The sequence below is a fragment of the Ovis aries genome, chromosome 2 (assembly GCF_016772045.2).
Source record: "Ovis aries strain OAR_USU_Benz2616 breed Rambouillet chromosome 2, ARS-UI_Ramb_v3.0, whole genome shotgun sequence".
NCBI classification, from domain to species: domain Eukaryota; kingdom Metazoa; phylum Chordata; class Mammalia; order Artiodactyla; family Bovidae; genus Ovis; species Ovis aries.
This window is the reverse complement of record NC_056055.1, coordinates 114205646-114226158: the sequence shown is the minus strand read 5'-3', so window position 1 is coordinate 114226158 and position 20513 is coordinate 114205646. Positions and strand designations below refer to the sequence as shown.

Here is a 20513-nt window from a genome sequence, read left to right as displayed (position 1 = left end):
CATGGCTTCCATCTGTCTGAATGGTAGTGGGGGATGAGGGTCCATCCATCTCTTTGTGTTGTAAGCTGAATGTCTGAGTGAGGGAGTCTCAGATACTGAAATGAACCAATCTTTCAGGTGGTCTCCAGAAGCCTATCTATCCATCAACCCCTTCACAATGGGGGCCCCTACCAGACCCTTAGGGTTGAGTTTATTCTTGAGTATGCTCAGTGTGACCTCACTAGCCATCATCACCCAACTACCTCCCCAAGTCTCATGGTGTTGCTAACTTGGCCTCTGTTTACTGGTGCCAAACAGAAATGCAGAGACAGTTTTGGGTGAAGTAGAAAAGAATAGCTTTTATTGCTTTGCCAGGCAAAGGGGGCCACAGTGGGCTAATGCCATGAATACCATGTGACCCACCCTAGAGGGGGTAGTGAGGGGTTTTATAGTGTTCAAGGAGCAGGGGGTGATCATGGACCAAGCTCATGGACAATCCTTGGTTGGCATCAAGGTGAAGTTTCAGCATCTTCAGCCTCTGCTTGCACCAGTCTAGGGTCGATGTTCTTGTTGTCAGAAGTTTTTATCTTGCGGGGGTCTGCTTCCTATAAACACAGCTTAGGAGTGTGTGTGCGTCAGGTCTTTATCCCTTTCAGGAAACTGGGAGTCCAGTGATTCTACTATGTGGCAGAATTATAGTCTAAATTGTTACCAGTTCCCTAGCTCAACAACTATTCTTTGTTTCTGCATCTTCACATTTCCAAATCATTAACTCTTGAGTCAGCATTTTACTTCAAAAGATAAGGACACAGGGACTTGAACATGGTTTCAGTGCCTTGAATGCTATAATAACTAAGGCAGAGCCCCACATCTTCCACGCTAAGAAACGTTCATTTTTATTCAGCCCAGCACCCCCATTCCCAACACTTCATAAAGCAGAGCATGACCCTCAGCAGTCCAGGCACCCATGTGGAGCAACAGACAGGCAGGGGTGCAGCGCTCACACCCGGGTCCATTCAGCAGGCGGATCTCGGGGTCCTTTAGGCCTCCCAATGCGCAGGTTAAAGCCTGGAAGAGGAAGGGCACCATAAGGCTCATAAAAGAAGCTGAGGTGTGGATAGGAAGGCAACCGGTGGAAAATTATTCGCAGGCCTCCAGGCCCTCCTTGTTTGCTGCAGCCACGTCCACAGGGCTCTGAGGATGTGAGTCCCCTGCCACCATACCCGCCCCATCCCCGTCGCAATTGCAAACGGCCCCAGCAACCGAGTTTATCTGATTTACCTAGCCCACCAGTCTGAGCTCCATCCGCCACGTCCTCATAGGCGCCAGGCCCAGCCACGCTTTCGTCAACAGGAACTGCGGGCAGAAAACCACCCGAACAGGTCAACTCAGACGGCCCTTCAAATTCCGGCATCCTCCCTGCGCAAGAAGGCTGGCTGGGGGCCGCAGGTCCGGGCCCAGGGGCCAGGGGCGTAACCAAGACGGAGCCCTCTGCCCAGACCAGGTGACCGGGTCAGAGACTGCGGCGGGGCCAGAGACCACAGCGTGGCCCGAGACGCTTCCGGGCGTGACCTGAGGACAGGCAGCAGTCCTAGAGGCATGGCCAGGGAAGCCCGAACCTCAGCCCTCCAGGGCGTGCCCCGGCCAGACTCGAGCTGGCGGGAGGGGAGGTCATCGCGGCCTCCAGGCTCTCCAGAACCTGGCCAGAGAGGATCTGCAGGAACAGGTGGGGGACGATCCAACCCAGCCCCGCCCCCGGCCTCCTAGACTTACCGCGGCCCGGCTGCGCGCCGCGCGCGTCCTCAGCTCGCGCCTGCTGCCGCCAGGCGCGCGGCGTCACCTGGCTGTAGAGCGGCGTGTCCTCCGTGCTGCGCGCCCGCGCGCCCGCGCCTGCCCCGGTGCCCACGGGGGCCGCACGCCTCTGTACCACCGCGTAAGTGTCGGCCATGGAGAGGGCCGGAGGCCCGGGCACCGAGATGCTCCTGCGGGTGGGGAGGGCGGGGAGGAAGTGAAACTGCAGCGCCTAGGCGGGGGAGGGAGGGAGCTCGCTGCGCGAGCAAACCACCGGCTTCCTTCCCGCCTGAGGCGGCTCGCAGTGAAGGAGCACTGAGATGGAGGCGGTTGGTCTCTGGAGAAGGGGGTCTCGTTTCTGTGTCCCTAGGGCCCAGCAGGTTGGATGGATGGAGGAAGGAAGGGCCCAGCTGGCAGGTGAATGGGACGAGGTGTTATTGAGGAGTGGTCATTTCTGTGTAGTTGTTTATTGAATAAATGAATGAGGAAGTGACATCTAAAGGGAAGGAAGCTGCTAAGTCACTTCAGTCATGTCCGACTGTGTGCAACCCCGTAGACGGCAGCCCACTATGCTCCGCCGTCCCTGGGATTCTCCAGGCAAGAACACTGGAGTGGGTTGCCGTTTCCTTCTCCAATGCATGAAAGTGAAAAGTGAAAGAGAAGTCGCTCAGTCGTGTCCGACTCTTCGCGATCCCATGGACTGCAGCCCACCAGGCTCCTCTGTCCATGGGATTTTCCAGGCAAGAGTACTGGAGCGGGGTGCCATTGCCTTCTCCAAAGGGAAGGAAGGGAAGGTGTCAAAATGAAGAGCTGGTCTCAGACCAAGGGCTGAAGTCTGCCGCACCGGACATGAGGCCTGACAGTTGGGCAGCATCAAGAAATATCTGCTGAATTAATGACTTGGGGGAATGAAGAAAGTACTGACACCGGAATGTAGGGGTAGGGGCAGAGACAGTGTCATCTCTGGTATTAAAGAATCATCTTCGGAAAGGTTCCCAGAGCTCAGTTCAAAGAAAGGGCTGGTGAACATTTGGTGAACTGAACGACAAGGATGGTGCCAGTGTTTCAAGGGTGAGGAAAGGGCTAGCCACCAAGAAGAAGAAACTGGAAAGGGAAGACTCCAGGGATGGGGCTAGGTACCTAAGGACTCCGCTGGATGGGCGAGCGATGGCATTCAGGGTCTGGGAAGTCCAGAGGGAGAGGGCGTCATCGTAGAGTGGGACACAATTCTGGAGGAAAGACAGGAGGGGAAGGGCATGAGGCTTCAGAGGACACTGTCCAGGCTCCTAGTGGAGATCCCTGTGGTCTCTGTGGGGGCAGCTTAAGAGGAGACACTCTGATAAGGAAGCAAGGAGGATGACAAAGGTAGATATCAGAGTCCGTCCCTGCTACTGGAAGGAGTCCAAGGGCTAGATGCTGCCATAGTGGTGGCCATAGACCTCTGCTCTGGGTCCTGGTCTCTGAGGGTTGGAAGGGGGCCTTGGTACCTCCTTGAGGTTCTGGTAATGAGGGCTGGCATTCTGTATCGCTGAGAGAAACATCTGAGCCACTGTGTGGTACAGGAACCTGTACTGCTCCTGGGGTAGTGGGTAGAGGGGAAGATAGGTCATTGAGAAGGGAAGAGTAAGAGGGATGTGTCCCTGGCATGGGGAGACCCTGCTCACACCTCTGTCTGTATGGCCATAGGCCGCTGCTTCCGAATCTCGAGGACCACACTGAAGAGGCTGAAGTTAGGTGGGATCATCTAGGGCAGAGAGACGGGCACATGAGAAGGAGCTGTGGGCACAGGATGCACACTTCACGCGCATGCCCTCTTCATACCTGGGTCAGAAGCAACTGTCTCACATAATCCACAGTGCACAGGACACCTGTTCGCCCGCAGCCAGCACTGACAAGCAAGAATCAGAATGAGCTCGACCAGGGCCTTCCTGCAACCCATTTTAAAGGGGACATTTGGGGTGGGAGGTGAAGGACTTAATTAATGGAGGGGCCCCTGCAGCACTTTTTGGTTCCCAGTATCCCAGGTTATAATTTGAAAGGAAAAACTTTTTAATTGCTGATATTTGTTTAGCATCAGCTGTGTATTTATTCCCCAGCAGACAGTCTGTGTTCAATAAATACTGACAATTTCAGTTGCAACTTTAACGAGTGTGGCCTCAGTTTTCTTAAAATAGGCATTCGAGAAACTGCAAGACTGGCTCCAAGTCCTGCACTATTCTTCCCTGCCTCCCTCCCCAACTACCATCCCCTCTGTCTCACCAGATCCCCATAAAGCCCATTTATTAAACCTGCAGTGGACACAAAGGGGGTTGGAACCAGATCCCTGGAGGTGCCGAGCTTCCTCAACCATGGCAAGCACATGGTCAGGACTGCTGGGGACCCCTCTGTCTGGCCAGGACATATACTGCAGCTGGGACACTGAGCGGGATTCCTGAAACACGGAAAATGAGAGGCAAAGAATAAAAAAAGAAAGAAAAGCATATATTGAGCAACTACTTCATGTCAGCCCTATTCTCCACATCTTCTATTTAAATGAAACAGATAATAACTAAAGAGACGGGTACTATTGTTATGCCCATTTTACAGATAAGAAAGCAGAGACAGGAAGCTCTCACTATGTGGAAGTCTCCTCCTCCCCTTTCAGTACCTTCTGGAAGGTGACCTGCAGGATCCTGAGTGTGATGTCTGGATTCAGCCACATCTCCCTTGTCTGTGGATATGGGGCATGTGGGAAGAGGGCAGAGAAAAATGATCACAGGTGCCAGTTCAGTTCAGTTCAGTTCAGTCGCTCAGTCGTGTCCGACTCTTTGTGACCAAAAGACACATTTTCAGGAAACTGCATTTCTGATTTAAAATTTTAAAAAAGTCGTTCCCTGGTGGCCTAGCGGTTAGGATTCTGGGCTTTTACTGCTATGGCCTGGTTCAGTGCCTGGTCATGGAACTGAGATCCTGCAAGTCCTACAACACAGTCCTCCCCAATACCACCCCCCCCCCCAAAAAAAAACACCTATTCCTAAAAATTCATTTAGTCTAAATATCCCCCATGACTTCTGTGAAGGAAACATTTTACATAAGGGATAAAGAGAAACTATGAGCTAGTTCCAACAAGCTCATTTACAATGAAAGAAAGAAATGTCTTTTGTTTTAAAACAAAAGTTTGCTTGTATTTATCAGTACCAATTGTTTTTATAACCTATGAGAGATTTTTCTGAGTTCTTTTGAAATGGTAAGGGAAATAAGAATTTTAAGAACCTAACCAGGTACATTTATATTTACAGAGATAACCGTGATAGTAGTTAAAATGCAAAATCAGTGTATAATGAGTTCTGACTATTTGCATGCTAATACCAGAGAGCTCCCTGCAGTGTGATGGGGACTGTGGGGAAATTGCTCATTCTTTCAAGCCCAGCCCAAAAGCTTTCCACTCAGAATCTTCTGTGAAAGACAAAATCCAAGATTTCCGTAAAGTGCTGTTTCCACCTCTGCCCCAACTCACCAGAGTGATGCAGAAAGGCCCAATCTGCAGTGGTTCCTGTTGTAGGGCCCAATAACGCTCACACTTTTTCTGCAAAAAACAAGGGGAAAAGGGCAGGGACTGAAGAGGGGGAGTCTGCCTCAAGAGTTCATATTAACATGTTTACAACCCCTTGGAACAGCCCAGCTTGCTGGTGGAAGCACAGAGAGCAGCAGCGTCTCATCAGATTAAACACAGACTCAGTGGAGATGTGAGCTTCTGACTGTGCAGGAGCAAGACAGTCCAGAATATTTTACTGTAAGCACCTAAAACCCTGGAAAGAAATGTATGAGCCACTATTTTCAGACACTGGTCCACATGCATTTGCAGGACTGTGATCACTGAACAAAGGGAAACACAGGAGTGAAACCCTATGAGTTCCCAAGGTTACTGCCTAGAGGCAGTAACCAGGCTGCAGACCATGAAGGGTCTGATGATTCCGCTCATTGAGAAACCAGAAATCTTGGCTCAGGGAGGCCAAGACAGAGTTCTTGAAAGAGCAGTACTATGCAAACAAAAGCAAAGAACACCAGAAGTCTGCATGAGGTCCCCTTGAGTCTGAGCACATATGATATGAAACCCCATGAAGCTAGGAAAGAATAACTTTCCATGAAAGCATAATAGCTATGGAACTATAAGATGAACATTTCCTAGAGCTCACAATGGAACAAATAATTTACACTTCCTCCAGCCAGAGTGGAGACCTGATTGATTAAAAAGGGCATTCAGTAAGGAACAAGACACCACACATTAGTAAGTAGAATGAACTCAGTTCTAGAATAAAGGCTTCTTTAGACATACCCCTAAAAAGCTTAAAAATAAACCTTAAAATGATCAAATATCCAAAAATAACTGCCTTCCAAAAAAAGTTCCAACACTTTTTTTTTTAAATTCCTTTTTAAAGCAAAATAAGATCTAAAATTTATCAATACTTGTGTAAAATTTGGGCTTCCCATGTGGCACTAATGGTAAATAACCCACCTGGCAATGCAGGATACATAAGAGATGTGGGAAGATCCCCTGGAGGACGAAATGGCAACCCACTCCAGTATTGCCTGGAGAATCCCCATGGACAGAGGAGCTTGGCAGGCTACAGTCCATAGGGTCATAAAGAGTCAGACATGACCCAAGCAACTTAGCAAGTGTAAAATTTAAAATATTAAGCATCCAATAAAAATTTACTAGACATACAAAGAAGCAAAAAATATGACCTACACCCAGGAGATAAGTCAGTCAATAGAAAAAGACCTAATACAGATGAGGAAAAAGGCAGACAAAGACTTTAAGACAGCTTTTATAAATACGTTCAAAGATGAGAAGGAAAAACATGAATGTGATAGAAAAAAAAAAAGATATAAAAAAGACCTAAATGGAACTTCTAGAGAGGAAAAATAAAATATATGAAATAAAAAATTCACTGTCTAAGGTAAATGAAAAGATGTTCAACATTGGTAATTATTAGAGAAATGCAAATTAAAATCACAATGAGGTACCACCTCACACTAGTCAGAATGGCCATCAGTAAAAAGTCTACAAATAACAAATGCTGATGCGGGTGTGGAGAAAAGAGAACCCCCATACATTGCTGGTGGGAATGTAAATTGGTGCAGCCACTATGGAAAACAGTATGGAGGTTCTTTAAAAACTAAGAAGAGTGGCTATATGATCCAGAAATCCTACTCCTGGGCATATATTTGGACTAAACTATTATCTGAAAAGATACATGCACACTGTGTTCATAGTAGTAGTACTCACAATAGCCAAGACATGGAAACAACCTAAATGTCAATTGACAGATGAATGGGTAAAGGAGATGTATGTATATATACACACACACAATATACTCATCCATAAAAAAAGAAATAATGCCAATTTCAGTATGATAGAGATTATTATACTAAGTCAGAAAGAGAAGACAAATACCATATGATATCACTTATATGTGAAATCTAAAATCTGACACAAATGAACTTATCTACAAAAGAGAAACGGACTCACAAACACAAAGAACAGACTTGTAGTTACTGGGGGAAACAGGGATGTGGAGGGAACAATCGGGAGTGTGGGATTAGCAAATGCAAACTATTGTATATAGAATGGATAAACAAGGTCCTACTATATACGCAGGGAACTATATTCAGTATCCTGTGATAAACCATAATGGAAAAGAATATGAAAAAAACTCACTGTCTAATCACAGATTAGGGGCGTCCCTGGTGGTCCAGTGACTAAAACTCTATCTCCCAACACAGGGGGCCTGGGTCAGGGAACTAGACCCAGCTGAAGATCCTGAGTACCACAGGTAAGATCTGGCATAGCCAAATAAATAAATAATTTTTTTAAATAGCAGATTAGATACCAGATCAGTGAACACAAAGACATAGCAATAGAAACTATTAAAAGTGAAAAAGAGAGAGAAAAAGTGGAGGAAAAAAACTAACAGAATCATATATCTGTGGAAATATATCAAGTGGCCCAATGTATGTATACTTGGAGTTCAGAAGGAGAGGAGAGGGGAAAATGGAAACTATTTTTGAAGAAATAATAGCTGGAAATTTTTCCAAATTTCATGAAACTATGAATCCACAGACCCAGAAAGTTCAATGAACCATAAGGAGAATAATCCAAGGATTATTAACACCAAGTTAGATCATGATCAAATTACTGAAAAATCACAATAAAGAAAAAAAAATCTTAAAACCATTATACACAAAAAGACATTAAATTTGAGAAATAAGAATGACAGCAGAATTTTGTCAGAAGCTTGCAAGCCAGAGGTCAATGGTATTATGCCCTAAAAATGCTAAAATTAAAAATTCAGAAAAAAGCTGAAAGACTTTATCATAAGCAAAACTGCACTATGAGAAATATTAAAGTAAGCTTTTCAGGAACTTCCCTAATGGTCCAGTGGTTAAGACTCTGCACTTCCACTGAAGGGGGTATGGGTTTGATCCCTGGACTGGAACTAATATCCCACATGCTGCATGGTGAGGCCAAAATAAATCAATAAAATTCTGATTTCTTCTTTAACAAAAAAGTAAGCTTTCTATACAAAAGAAACATGATATCAGGTGGGATTATGACCTACACAAAGGGATGAAGAATAAAGAAAAAAAGTAAGTAGGTAGCTAAGCACAAAAGGTATTTCTCATTTTTAACATCTTTAAAAGATAATCTAGTGAATTTTACCAAAAAAAGAAGGAATAGCAATCCTTCACAAATTTTTCCAAAAATTTGAAAAAGGAATATTTTATAAGACCAGTATTATTCTGGTATCAAAACAAGACAGATATCACAAGAAAACTATTCAACATCTCAAGAATATAGACAGAAGAATTATTAACAAAAGATTATACACAGTACACAAGATTGGTTCAAGATATGAAAGCCAATCAATGTCATATACCATAATAACAGAAAATAAAACAGAAACACATGATCATCTCAATAGATGCCGAAAAATGAACAAAATCCAGTACCTCTTCATACATAATAAAAACATGAAAAGCACTAGACATAGAAAAGAAATTCCTCATTTCAAATTAAAAAGCAAAACCAACAACAAGTATCTAAAAAAACCCTACAGGTAACTTAACACTTAATGTTGAAAGACTGAATGGTTTGTGCTTAAGATCAGGAACAAGACAAAGATGTTTGCACTTTCTGCTTCTGAACAATTTCATATTGGAAGTTGTAACCAGTGCAATTAGGAAAAAAGAAATGAAGCAAAGAAGCAAAGAAAGGAGAGGAGGTGGGAGGGAAGAAGAAAGAAAAGGACAGGAAAGAAAAAAGATGGGAAGGAAGAAGAAACAAAGGGAAGTTACCCAGATTGGAAAAGACAAAACTATCTCAACTTGCAGGCAGCATGATGTTATATATAAAAGTGATATTAGATAAAGTGTTAATCGCTCAGTTGTGTCCGACTGTGACCCCATGGAATGTGGCCCGCCAGACTCCTCTGTCCACAGATTTTTCCAGACAAGAATACTGGAGCAGGTAGCCATTCCCTTCTCCAGGGCATCTTTCTGAGCCAGGAATCGAACCTGGATCTCCTACATTGCACGCAGATTCTAGCCACTGGGAAAGCTCTATAGAAATCATATATAAAAAACCCTGAAGAATACACACACACATACACTATATTAGAGGTAAAAAGTGAGTTCAGCAAGGTTCAGAATACAAAATCAATACAGAAAAATCAATTGTATTTTCATGTAAAGAAAACTCGTTTGCAATATCTACCCTGAATTGATAGATTCAGTGCAATCCTTATCAAAATCCTAGGCTTTTTGATGATATTGGCAAGCTGATCTTAAAATTAATATGTTAACATTAATAAATGTGTTGTGGATACCCAAGACTGCCCTCAGGTTTGATGATTCAATAGGAGGACTCACAGGACTCTGTACAGAGTTGTACTCATGGCTACAATTTATCACAATGAAAGGATACAGAATAAATTGGCAAAGGGAAAAGGCACACAGGGTGAAGTCTGCAGAAAACAGAGTCACTTAGGATGTGCTTAACTCCTCCAGCTATGAGTTGTGACCACACATGTGAAATGTCCACAGGGAAGCTCCTTAGGAATTCAGTGCCCAAGATTTTTACTGGGGGACTCTGTGGTATGTAGGCACCTCTGACTAGCATGGGCCAAAACTTCAGAAGGAAAGCAGGTATCATATAAACCTGCTGTCACTTAGACACATTGCTTATATAAATACTTTAGCAAAGTCGACCACTCTTATTGGAAATCGGATTTCCAGTTAAGAGCCAACATTGCAGGAAGGCCTTTCTAAGCATAAGCACTTACGCTTGCTATGTTAACTCTTCTGTACAGCAACTGACCAAGAATAGACAAAACAATCTTGAAAATAGAACAAATTTGGAAGACTCACCCTTATTGATTTCAACACTTAACTACAGACCTACATATATTGTAGTACTGGTATAGTACTACAATCAATGGAATAGAATTGACAGTCCAGAAATCAACTTTTACATGTATGGCTCGTCAATTGATTTTCAACAAAAGACCAAGACTATCCAGTGGAGAGAGCAGTCTTTTAACAAGTAGTACTGGAACAACTGGATATCTATATGAATTTGGATCCCCTATCTTACACCATATACAAAAATTAAGTCAAAATGAAAATGAATCAGAGACCTAAGCATAAACACTTAGAAGAAAACATAGGAGTAAATCTTTTTGACCTCTGGTTAGACAATGACGTGTTAGAAACAGCACCAAAAGTACATCAAAACAATAGACTGGAAGTCTTCAAACTTATAAAAGGTTTGTGCTTCAAAGGACACTGTAAAGAAAATGAAAAGACACCCATACAATGAGACAAATATTTGTAAATCATGTACTGATAAGGGACTTGTATTCAGAAGAATTCTCCAATAATAAAAAGAAAAATAATCCAATTAAACAATGGTAAAGGAACTAAACAAATACTTGTCCAAAGAAGACATACAAATGGAAAAATAAGCACATGAAAAGATATTTGGTAAATCCACATCATTAGGCAAATGCAAACCAAAACCATGAGACACCACTTCCCACCCATTAGGATGGCTAAAAAACAAAAACAAAAAGTAACATATATCTTGGTGAGTGTATTGAAAAAAATAGAACCCTTGTGCATTGTTGGTGAGAATATAAGTGGTGCAGCCACTGTGGAAAACAAAACAAATCAATACAACATTGCCACATGATCCAGTAATTAATTCTATTACCCCCAAAAATTGAAAACAAGGACTCAAAACAGATACTTATATGTTAATATTTATAGCAGCATTATCACAATAACCAAAAGGTAGAAACAACCCAAATGTCCATCAACAAATGAATGGATAAACAAAATGTGATACAAAAATAAAACAAAATGTTATTCAGCCTTAAAGAGAATGAAATTTTGATATGCTCTGCAACATGGATGAACCTTGCAAACATGATAAATGAAATAAGTAAGACACAAAAGGACAGGTATTATATGATTCCACTGAGATGAGGTACCTAGAATAGGCAAATTAATAAAGCCAGAAAGTAAAATAAAGGGTACCATGAGCTACAAGAAGAGTAAACGGGAAGTAATTATTAAATGGATAGAGTTTCTGTTTTGTATGATGAACAAGTTCTGGAATTGGATATTGATAATGGTTTGAAACATTGTGAATGTACTTAATGTTTCTAAATTGTACATTTGAAATCATTAAAATGGCAACATTTATGTTATGTATATTTTACCACAACTGAAAAAAGAAAGACACGATGAATACTACTTCACATCCAACAGGATGGCTATAATGAAAAAGACAAAAATAACAAATTTTGCTAAAAATGTAGAGAAATTGGAAGACTCATATATTGCTGGTTGAAATGTAAACTGGAAAACAGTTTGGCAGGTGCTCAAAAGGTTAAAAATAAAGCTTACCATATGACCCAACAATTCCACTTCTAGGTATATACTGAAAAGAAATGAAAACATACTTCTATACAGAAACTTGCACATGAATGTTTATAGCAGCAATATTCATAATCACCAAAAAGCGGAAATAGCTCAAAGTTTATAAAGCGATTGTGCTGTGTGTGCTTAGTCACGCAGTTATGTCCAACTCTTTGCAGCCCCGTGGACTGCAGCCCAGCGGGCTCTTCTGTCCTTGCAGACTCTCCAGGCAAGAATACTGGAGTGGGTTGCCATGCCCTCCTCTAGGGGATCTTCCCAACCCAGAGATCAAAGTCAGGTCTCCCACTTTGCAGGCGGATCCTTTGCTGACCAAGCCATGGAAATATAAAACGGAATGTTATCCAGCAACAAGAAAGACTGAAGTATTGACATGGGCTTCCCTGGTGGCTCAGCCAATACATGCTACACTATGCATGAATCTGAAAAACACTACCTTAGTGTCTGAAGCCACTCACCAAAGGCAATGTGTCACATGATTGCAGCTATATGAAAAGTCCAGAGTGGGCAAATCTAACAGAGTAGATAGATTAGTAGTTGCTTAGGATGTAGTTTGGTCGGAAATGGAGTATGACTGCTAATGGATATAGGGTTTCTTTATGGGGTGATGAAAATATTCTAAAATTTATTGTGGTGATGGTTGTGTGATTCAGGAATATACTAAAAACAACTGAACTGCACACTTTAGATGGAGGAATTATATCTCAATAAAGTTTTTTTTTAATCTACATGAAAATAATAGCAGTATGTTGTGTAGTATATTTTAAGTTTAGAACTAAACCTGTGGCAACAATAGCCTGAAGCATAGAAAGAGAAAATTGAAATATGCTGTTGTAAAGTTCTCACATTTTACCTGAAATGGTATCATAATAGTATTTGACCATACACTGTGATAAGTACATATTTCACTAAACACATAAGCACATAATACAGAGGTAAAACTAATAAGGTAATAATGACTATTATTTTCATTACACGGGACTGGAATGCAAAAGTAGGAAGTCAAGAAACACCTGGAGTAACAGGCAAATTTGGCCTTGGAATGTGGAATGAAGCAGGGCAAAGACTAATAGAGTTTTGCCAAGAAAATGCACTGGTCATAGCAAACACCCTCTTCCAACAACACAAGAGAAGACTCTACACATGGACATCACCAGATGGTCAACACTAGATTGATTATATTGATTATATTAGATTGATTATATCATATGCAGCCAAAGATGGAGAAGCTCTATAGAGTCAACAAAAACAAGACCAGGAGCTGACTGTGGCTCAGATCATGAACTCGTTATTACCAAATTCAGACTGAAATTAAAGAAAGTAGGGAAAACCGCTCGACCATTCAGGTATGACCTAAATCAAATCCCTTATGATTATACAGTGGAAGTGAGAAATAGATTTAAGGGCCTAGATCTGATAGATAGAGTGCCTGATGAACTATGGAATGAGGTTCATGACATTGTACAGGAGACAGGGATCAAGACCATCCCCATGGAAAAGAAATGCAAAAAAGCAAAATGGCTGTCTGGGGAGGCCTTACAAATAGCTGTGGAAAGAAGAGAGGTGAAAAGCAAAGGAGAAAAGGAAAGATATAAGCATCTGAATGCAGAGTTCCAAAGAATAGCAAGAAGAGATAGCAAGAAAGCTTTCTTCAGCGATCAGTGCAAAGAAATAGAGGAAAACAACAGAATGGGAAAGACTAGAGATCTCTTCAAGAAAATTAGAGATACCAAGGGAATATTTCATGCAAAGGTGGGCTCGATAAAGGACAGAAATGGTACGGAACTAACAGAAGCAGAAGATATTAAGAAGAGGTGGCAAGAATACACAGAAGAACTGTACAAAAAAGATCTTCATGACCCAGATAATCATGATGATGTGATCACTCATCTAGAGCCAGACATCTTGGAATGTGAAGTTAAGTGGGCCTTAGAAAGCATCACTATGAACAAAGCTAGTGGAGGTGATGGAATTCCAGTGGAGCTATTTCAAATCCTGAAAGATGATGCTGTGAAAGTGCTGCACTCAATATGCCAGCAAATTTGGAAAACTCAGCAGTGGCCAGAGGACTGGAAAAGGTCAGTTTTCATTCCAATTCCAAAGAAAAGCAATGCCAAAGAATGCTCAAACTACCGCACGATTGCACGCATCTCACATGCTAGTCAAGTAATGCTCAAAACTCTCCAAGCCAGGCTTCAGCAGTACATGAACCGTGAAATCCCTGATGTTCAAGCTGGTTTTAGAAAAGGCAGAGGAACCAGATATCAAATTGCCAACATCTGCTGGAACATGGAAAAAGCAAGAGAGTTCCAGAAAAACATCTCTTTCTGCTTTATGGACTATGCCAAAGCCTTTGACTGTGTGGATCACAATAAACTGTGGAAAATTCTGAAACAGATGAGAATACCAGACCACCTGACCTGCCTTTTGAGAAATCTGTATGCAGGTCAGGAAGCAACAGTTAGAACTGGACATGGAACAACAGACTGGTTCCAAATAGGAAAAGGAGTACGTCCAGGCTGTATATTGTCACCCTGCTTATTTAATTTCTATGCAGAGTACGTCATGAGAAACACTGGACTGGAAGAAACACAAGCTGGAATCAAGATTGCCAGGAGAAAAATCAATAACCTCAGATATGCAGATGACACCACCCTTATGGCAGAAAGTGAAAAAGAACTAAAGAGCCTCTTGATGAAAGTGAAAGAGGAGAGAGAAAAAGTTGGCTTAAAGCTCAACATTCAGAAAACAAAGATCATGGCATCCAGTCCCATCACTTCATGGCAAATAGATGGGGAAACAGTGGAAACAGTGGCTGACTTTATTTTGGGGGGCTCCAAAATCATTGCAGATGGTGATTGCAGCCATGAAATTGAAAGATGCTTACTTCTTGGAAGAAAAGTTATGACCAACTTAGACAGCATATTAAAAAACAGAGATATTACTTTGTCAACAAAGTTCTGTCTAGTCAAGGATATGGTTTTTCCAGTAGTCAGGTATGGATGTGAGAGTTGGACTGTGAATAAGGCTGAGCACCGAAGAATTGATGCTTTTGAACTGTGGTGTTGGAGAAGACTCTTGAGAGTCCCTTGAACTGCAAGGAGATCCAACCACTCTATCCTAAAGGAAATCAGTCCTGAATGTCCATTGGAAGGACTGATGTTGGAGCTAAAACTCCAATACTTTGGCCACCTGATACGAAGAGCTGACTCATTTGAAAAGACCCTGATGCTGAGAAAGATTGAAGGCAGGAGGAGAAGGGGACGACAGAGGATGAGATGGTTAGATGGCATCACTGACTCAATGGACATGAGTTTGGATAAACTCTGGGAGTTGGTGATGGACAGGAAAGCCTGGTGTGCTGTGATTCGTGGGGTCACAAAGAGTCGGACACGACTGAGCGACTGAACTGAACTGAGACAAAAAAATATGAATAATACAATTTGAGTAATACTATTCACAAGCTTGTACTAATTGACAGTTATAAAACAGTTGAAGGTTTCAACACTCCTGTTGGGAACTGACAGAACATTTAGAGAAAAGAAATCAGTAAAGATCTATCAGTTCAGTTCAGTTCAGCTCAGTCACTCAGTTGTGTCCGACTCTTTGTGACCCTATGAATCGCAGCACGCCAGGCCTCCCTGTCCATCACCATGTCCCGGAGTTCACTCAGACTCACATCCATCGAGTCCATGATGCCATCCAGCCATCTCATCCTTAGTCGTCCCCTTCTCCTACTGCCCCCAATCCCTCCCAGCATCAGAGTCTTTTCCAATGAAGATACAATAAAGATATAAAATATTAAAGTGTCTTTCAAAAAGACACAATCAATTTGACCTGATATTTATAGAATACTCAACCAAGCAGAATACAAATTCTTTTCAAGTGCACATAAAACATTTACCAAGATAAATCGTATTCATGGCCACAAAACAAGTTTCAATACATCTGGAATAATATAAAATTGTTCTTTGACCACAATGGAACTGAAATTTAATAACAGGAAGATATATGGAAAAGTCCCCAATATTTGGAAATTAACCACAGCTATAGTCAAATACCATGTCAAAGAAGAAATCACAAGGGCAACTAGAACACATGTTGAATTAACTGGAAAAAAAAGACAACATCGTTTATGGAATGTAGCTAGAGCAGTGTATGGAGAAAAATGAATGGCGTTACTTACACATGATAAAAATCACAAATCTTTTATCTAAGCTTAAAGAACTAGAAAAAAGCAAGTTAAACCTAAACCAGAAGAAAGGAAATGATAAAGATAAAAGAAATTAATGAAATAAAAATTTAAAATTAGAGAAAATGAATAAAATTCAAAGCCACTTCTTTGAAAAAAATAAAACTAATAATCCTCTAGCCCAGAGATTGGCTAACTTTCTATAAACGGCCAGATAATAAATCTTTTAGACTTTGGGAGCCATACAGTCTACTTAACTTGCAACTACTGAACGTGACAATTGTGGCATGTATACCCTATGTAAACCAATGAGCATGACTATGTTCTCATACATTTTTATTTACAAAAACAGGCAGCAGGACAGATTTAGTACAACAGTTAAAAGTTTGATTCTTTATTCTAGCCAGACCCAATAGCCAGGAGAGAAGATATCACAACTACCAAAATTAGAGATGAAAAATGTACATCACTATAGATTGCATAGACTCCATGATCAGCCAGCTATCCCAGCCGGCCAGGATGCAGAAACCATGTGCCTTCAGTGATAATACACATTTATTGAGTAACTAATTTATACTTATGGGCAAAGCAAAGATCCCTGCTCTCCTGGAACTTTGCTTCTACTCAGGGAGACAGAATAAACAATATACACAATGCATTTGTAGATTATCTTATATTTCATTCAGAAGTTGCTAAGAACTGTGAAGGAAAATGAAAGTAGGACCGGGGAAGGAGAGTGGGAGTTTCAAATGGGGTGAGGTCCAGGAAGATCTCATTGAGGAAGGAGCATTTGAGCCAAGACCTGAGGGTGGTGATGCAGCAGCCCAAGGGGAAAAATGTCCCAGGCAGAGGGAACAGACGGAACATAGGACTCGAGGCAGAACAAAGGCCCCAGTGGTCGGAGCATAGTGAATAAGTGGGAGAAACATGGGGAAAGACATCAGACTTGTACTGGGGAAGCCACAGTTACAGGGTCTTATGGTCTATGGGGCAGGAAGTCCAGCAGGAGAGGGTTGCCAACACTGGAAGGATGAACCACACGAATAAAAGGAAAATGATCATTTAAAAAATTAAAGCCAGTAATAGTGGGCTTGGCAGAGCTACAGTGGGGTCACTCCAAGAACCCGTCCCTTGAGTCATGGGATCAGGGGAGAGCTAGTGAGATTTCTCCTGTCTCCTGCATAAGGACATGCACTCCAGAGGCTGAGCACACCTACCCGTCCGTTCTCCATCTCCTGACAGGCCATCAGGATGACCTAGACATAGGGGTAAGGGAGGAGAATCAGTTTAGGGGGTGCAGTTATCAGGGCCAAGGGAGGACCCAGAATACTGGCCACACCTCCCCTTCCCCCAAAGCTGACCTTGACCCCAAATTCCCAGATGAGGCGCCAGAAGTCTAGCAAGGTGTGAGGCAGGGGTCCTTGCGTGGCGATGTAGGCCTGGCTTCCGTCTGCACCCTGGTAAAGTCTAAGTTCACTATCGAGGTTCTGCTGTCACCTCCACCACCTCTGCCCCTTTCCTGACTCCCAGCCTGACCCTGATGAAGTTGCCATTGATGTAGTCGCCATGTCCCTCTTCCTGGAGCAGGGAAAGGATCACTCGTGTCTGATCGTCTGCCAGCAGAAGTGAGAAACATGGACTTTGTGGGTGACAGCCCTGATGGCCTCCCAGATGAAAGCCAGCAGGGGACGGCACACCTGGGGGGATCCCATCAGGGTGCACTGGTGGGATGCTGGGGATAAATGCAGCCAGAGCAGGGCTCCTGGAGGGAGAGTTCTGGGAAGCCAGTAGGACACAGGGACCCTGGTTAGCACCTGGATCCCACAGCGTGGGGGCACCGACTCCTCCGGAGGCCCCACCCCCACCCCAACTTACAAGGCAGCACATCCTTGTAACGGTTCTTCCTCAGGTTCTCGGGGCGACTGCCGGCCTCCGTTGAGCACACGCTTTCCGTCTTCCAGGCGGCTGAGTGGGCCCGGATGTCCTGGTGGGAGGACCGCAAGAAGACCCGGGGGTGGGAAGAGAGAGCAAGAGAGGAGCCAGATCAGAGGCCTGGGACACTGAGGCTCTCAAAGGGATATGCGGCAAGTGCCCTATGAAAGGTGAGTGCTGCGTCCAGATAGTGTTGCTGCTGCTAAGTCGCTTGAGTCGTGTCCGACTCTGTGCGACCCCATAGACGGCAGCCCACCAGGTTCCCCCGCCCCTGGGATTCTCCAGGCAAGAACACTGGAGTGGGTTGCCATTTCTTCTCCAACGCATGAAAGTGAAAAGCGAAAGTGAAAGCCCTCAGTCGTGTCCGACTCTTAGCGACCCCATGGACTGCAGCCTACCAGGCCCCTCCGTCCATGGGATTTTCCAGGCAAGAGTCCTGGAGTGGGTTGCCATTCCCTTCTCCAATATTGATTCAATAACAGTAGCCATTCAGAGTGCCCTCTCTATGCTAAGCCCTGTGTAAGGGCATTGAACTATCTGCAAGGTGCCTCCGAAGTTGGTATTATTGACTCCCCGTTGTGCAGTAAGAAAGCTGAGGCACCACATGTGTCAGTGACTTTCTGAAAGTGCCACCCAGGAAGTGGGTGAGTGTTGAACTCAGACCTCTGAGCATCTGTCCCCATACCCTCAGTGTGTATTTACATCTTATCATGAACAATAATTGTAATATATTATGTACTTAACATAACAAACATGATACACAAGAAGATAATATACAATGTATATGAATTAAATGTATAACATTACTTATGTAGATACTATTAGGTGCTTTAATACTGTTAGATTGTTATGATCAGTGAATAGTATTGCCATCATCACCAGGCATTCATAATCATGACAATAATAAATAACACCTACCAAGCCACCGTGACTGCAAGCCACCATTCTAAGTGTTCTTACACCCATCAGGTAGGTTATTTAAGTCTTCATGGACACATTTCTGCAGTAGATACCACTATGGATATTTCTACTATGTAGATAAGGAAACCAAGGCCCAGAGAGGCCTTGGAAGATTCTTGTGAGCGCAGGAGATTGCAGGAGGCTGGCCTCCAGCAACTGGCACTGCTCACCACCCAGCTTCTGCATAGGGATTGTCAGCACTGCTCACTGTCCCAAACTGGACCCAGACCTGGATGGATATGATGTCATGTACTACCTGGGTATCATATGTTTAGATTTATTATGCACATTTTCATATTGCATAAATTATATATTCTGCATTTATTACACAGTTCTTATACATAATATTTATTTTATATTTGTATAAAGATGTATACTTTTATTATTGTTTCTTAGAAACTTGAATAACTGCTCATTTTATAAATGAGTTTTCATGTTTATTCTGTTCTATGAAATTAATGTATAAGTTATAGTTTATGACATATTTATACATATACACTATATATTTTATATTAATACAATTACTTCATAAGTCTGTTCTCTATTTCTATTGTTCTTAATGAATATATAGTCATTTATTACTTACATATATTTATCAGACATTTCTAAATTTAAGATGTCACCATATATGATTCTAACACGTTTCTATGTTATTATATTTAAAATATCTCAGTACTTGTACAGTGCGATGCCTACGACGCTGCTGCATTAGCACTCCTTACGTATAGCTTGCACTACCCCACTGTAAAGTTTAGGATTATTTATAACTAGTGGCAAAGCCGCCTATAAAGTAAGCGCTCAAGATGTGCTAAGCGCGGTTTACCCACACTGGCTATTTTAATCCTCAGGTCAGTTTCGTCACATTTCACCCTAGGAGAAACAGAGGCCACAGAGACCGGATAAAGAGCCTCAGGCCACATCGCCTGTAAGAACTGGCCTCCATATCCTCACTGCAGCGGGGCCTCTTGGTTCCTCTTTTCCCAGCCCCTTCCTCCCCAGGACCACAGTGGGGACAGTGACCACCCGGTCGCCTGGAGCGGCCGAGCATCGCGTGAGCGCTCGCCTTCGCTCAGCAACCCGACGATACCGGGAGCGCAGCTAGCGCGCAGGGACCCGAGGGCGTGTGCGGCCCCGCCCGGGCCGGCAGTGGACTTCGCCCTCTGGGGCTCTGCAGGCAGAGGGTGAAGACGGGCAGGGAGAGAGAGAGTGCGACAGAGAGAGGTGCTGGGGAGAGAAAAACAGAGAGATCTCGAAGTGAGAAGACGACCCTGGACGCCGAGAGAGAAGCAAAGTGCAGCAGGGTGCACAGAACAGACGGAGGTCCGAACTGTCCAGGGCGAGGAGCAGGAGCTCGGCAGTCCACACTCGCCCACTCACGCTGAACTCGCCGGCGAAGACCACCCCATCCCTGCCGCCTAGTGCTTCCAGCTGCTCCAAGAAGCTCCGCGCAGCATCCAAGCTGCGGCTCATGGTGCCGCCTGGGAGTGAGGTGCAGTCCACCTGCACCTCCGCTCTCTCGGCTGGGGTAGACTCCGCTGAAGGCAGCCCAGGCCCCACCTCAGATCTCGCCGGCCAATGGGAGTGCTCAGCGGCAGACAGGGCGCGCCCCTCAGCCAATGACACTCAGAGCCCGCCCCAGCCCCGCCCACAGGCTACCGGACTGGGGGCGCTAGGTTCC

General features: G+C 43.6%; 1 protein-coding gene across 2 annotated transcripts; it reads right to left on the bottom strand.

Moving 5' to 3' along the window:
- Positions 1–311: 311 nt before the first annotated feature.
- PTPN18 (protein tyrosine phosphatase non-receptor type 18) lies at positions 312–20372 on the bottom strand. Of its 2 annotated transcripts, XM_027964661.3 has the most exons (15): positions 20213–20372; positions 17819–17927; positions 17480–17556; positions 17305–17400; positions 17161–17199; positions 5267–5335; positions 4418–4480; positions 4059–4201; positions 3592–3658; positions 3437–3514; positions 3258–3347; positions 2911–2999; positions 1753–1961; positions 1261–1335; positions 312–1047 (listed from the first exon to the last, which is right to left on the bottom strand). In XM_027964661.3, the coding sequence occupies exons 1-15, from the start codon at positions 20303–20305 to the stop codon at positions 980–982; spliced, it is 1365 nt and encodes a 454-aa protein (XP_027820462.1). In that variant the 5' UTR covers positions 20306–20372; the 3' UTR covers positions 312–979. The 2 variants fall into 2 exon arrangements, with proteins under 2 accessions (XP_027820462.1, XP_042099520.1); XM_042243586.2 differs by lacking the exon at positions 3258–3347.
- Between the last annotated feature and the right edge of the window lie 141 nt (positions 20373–20513).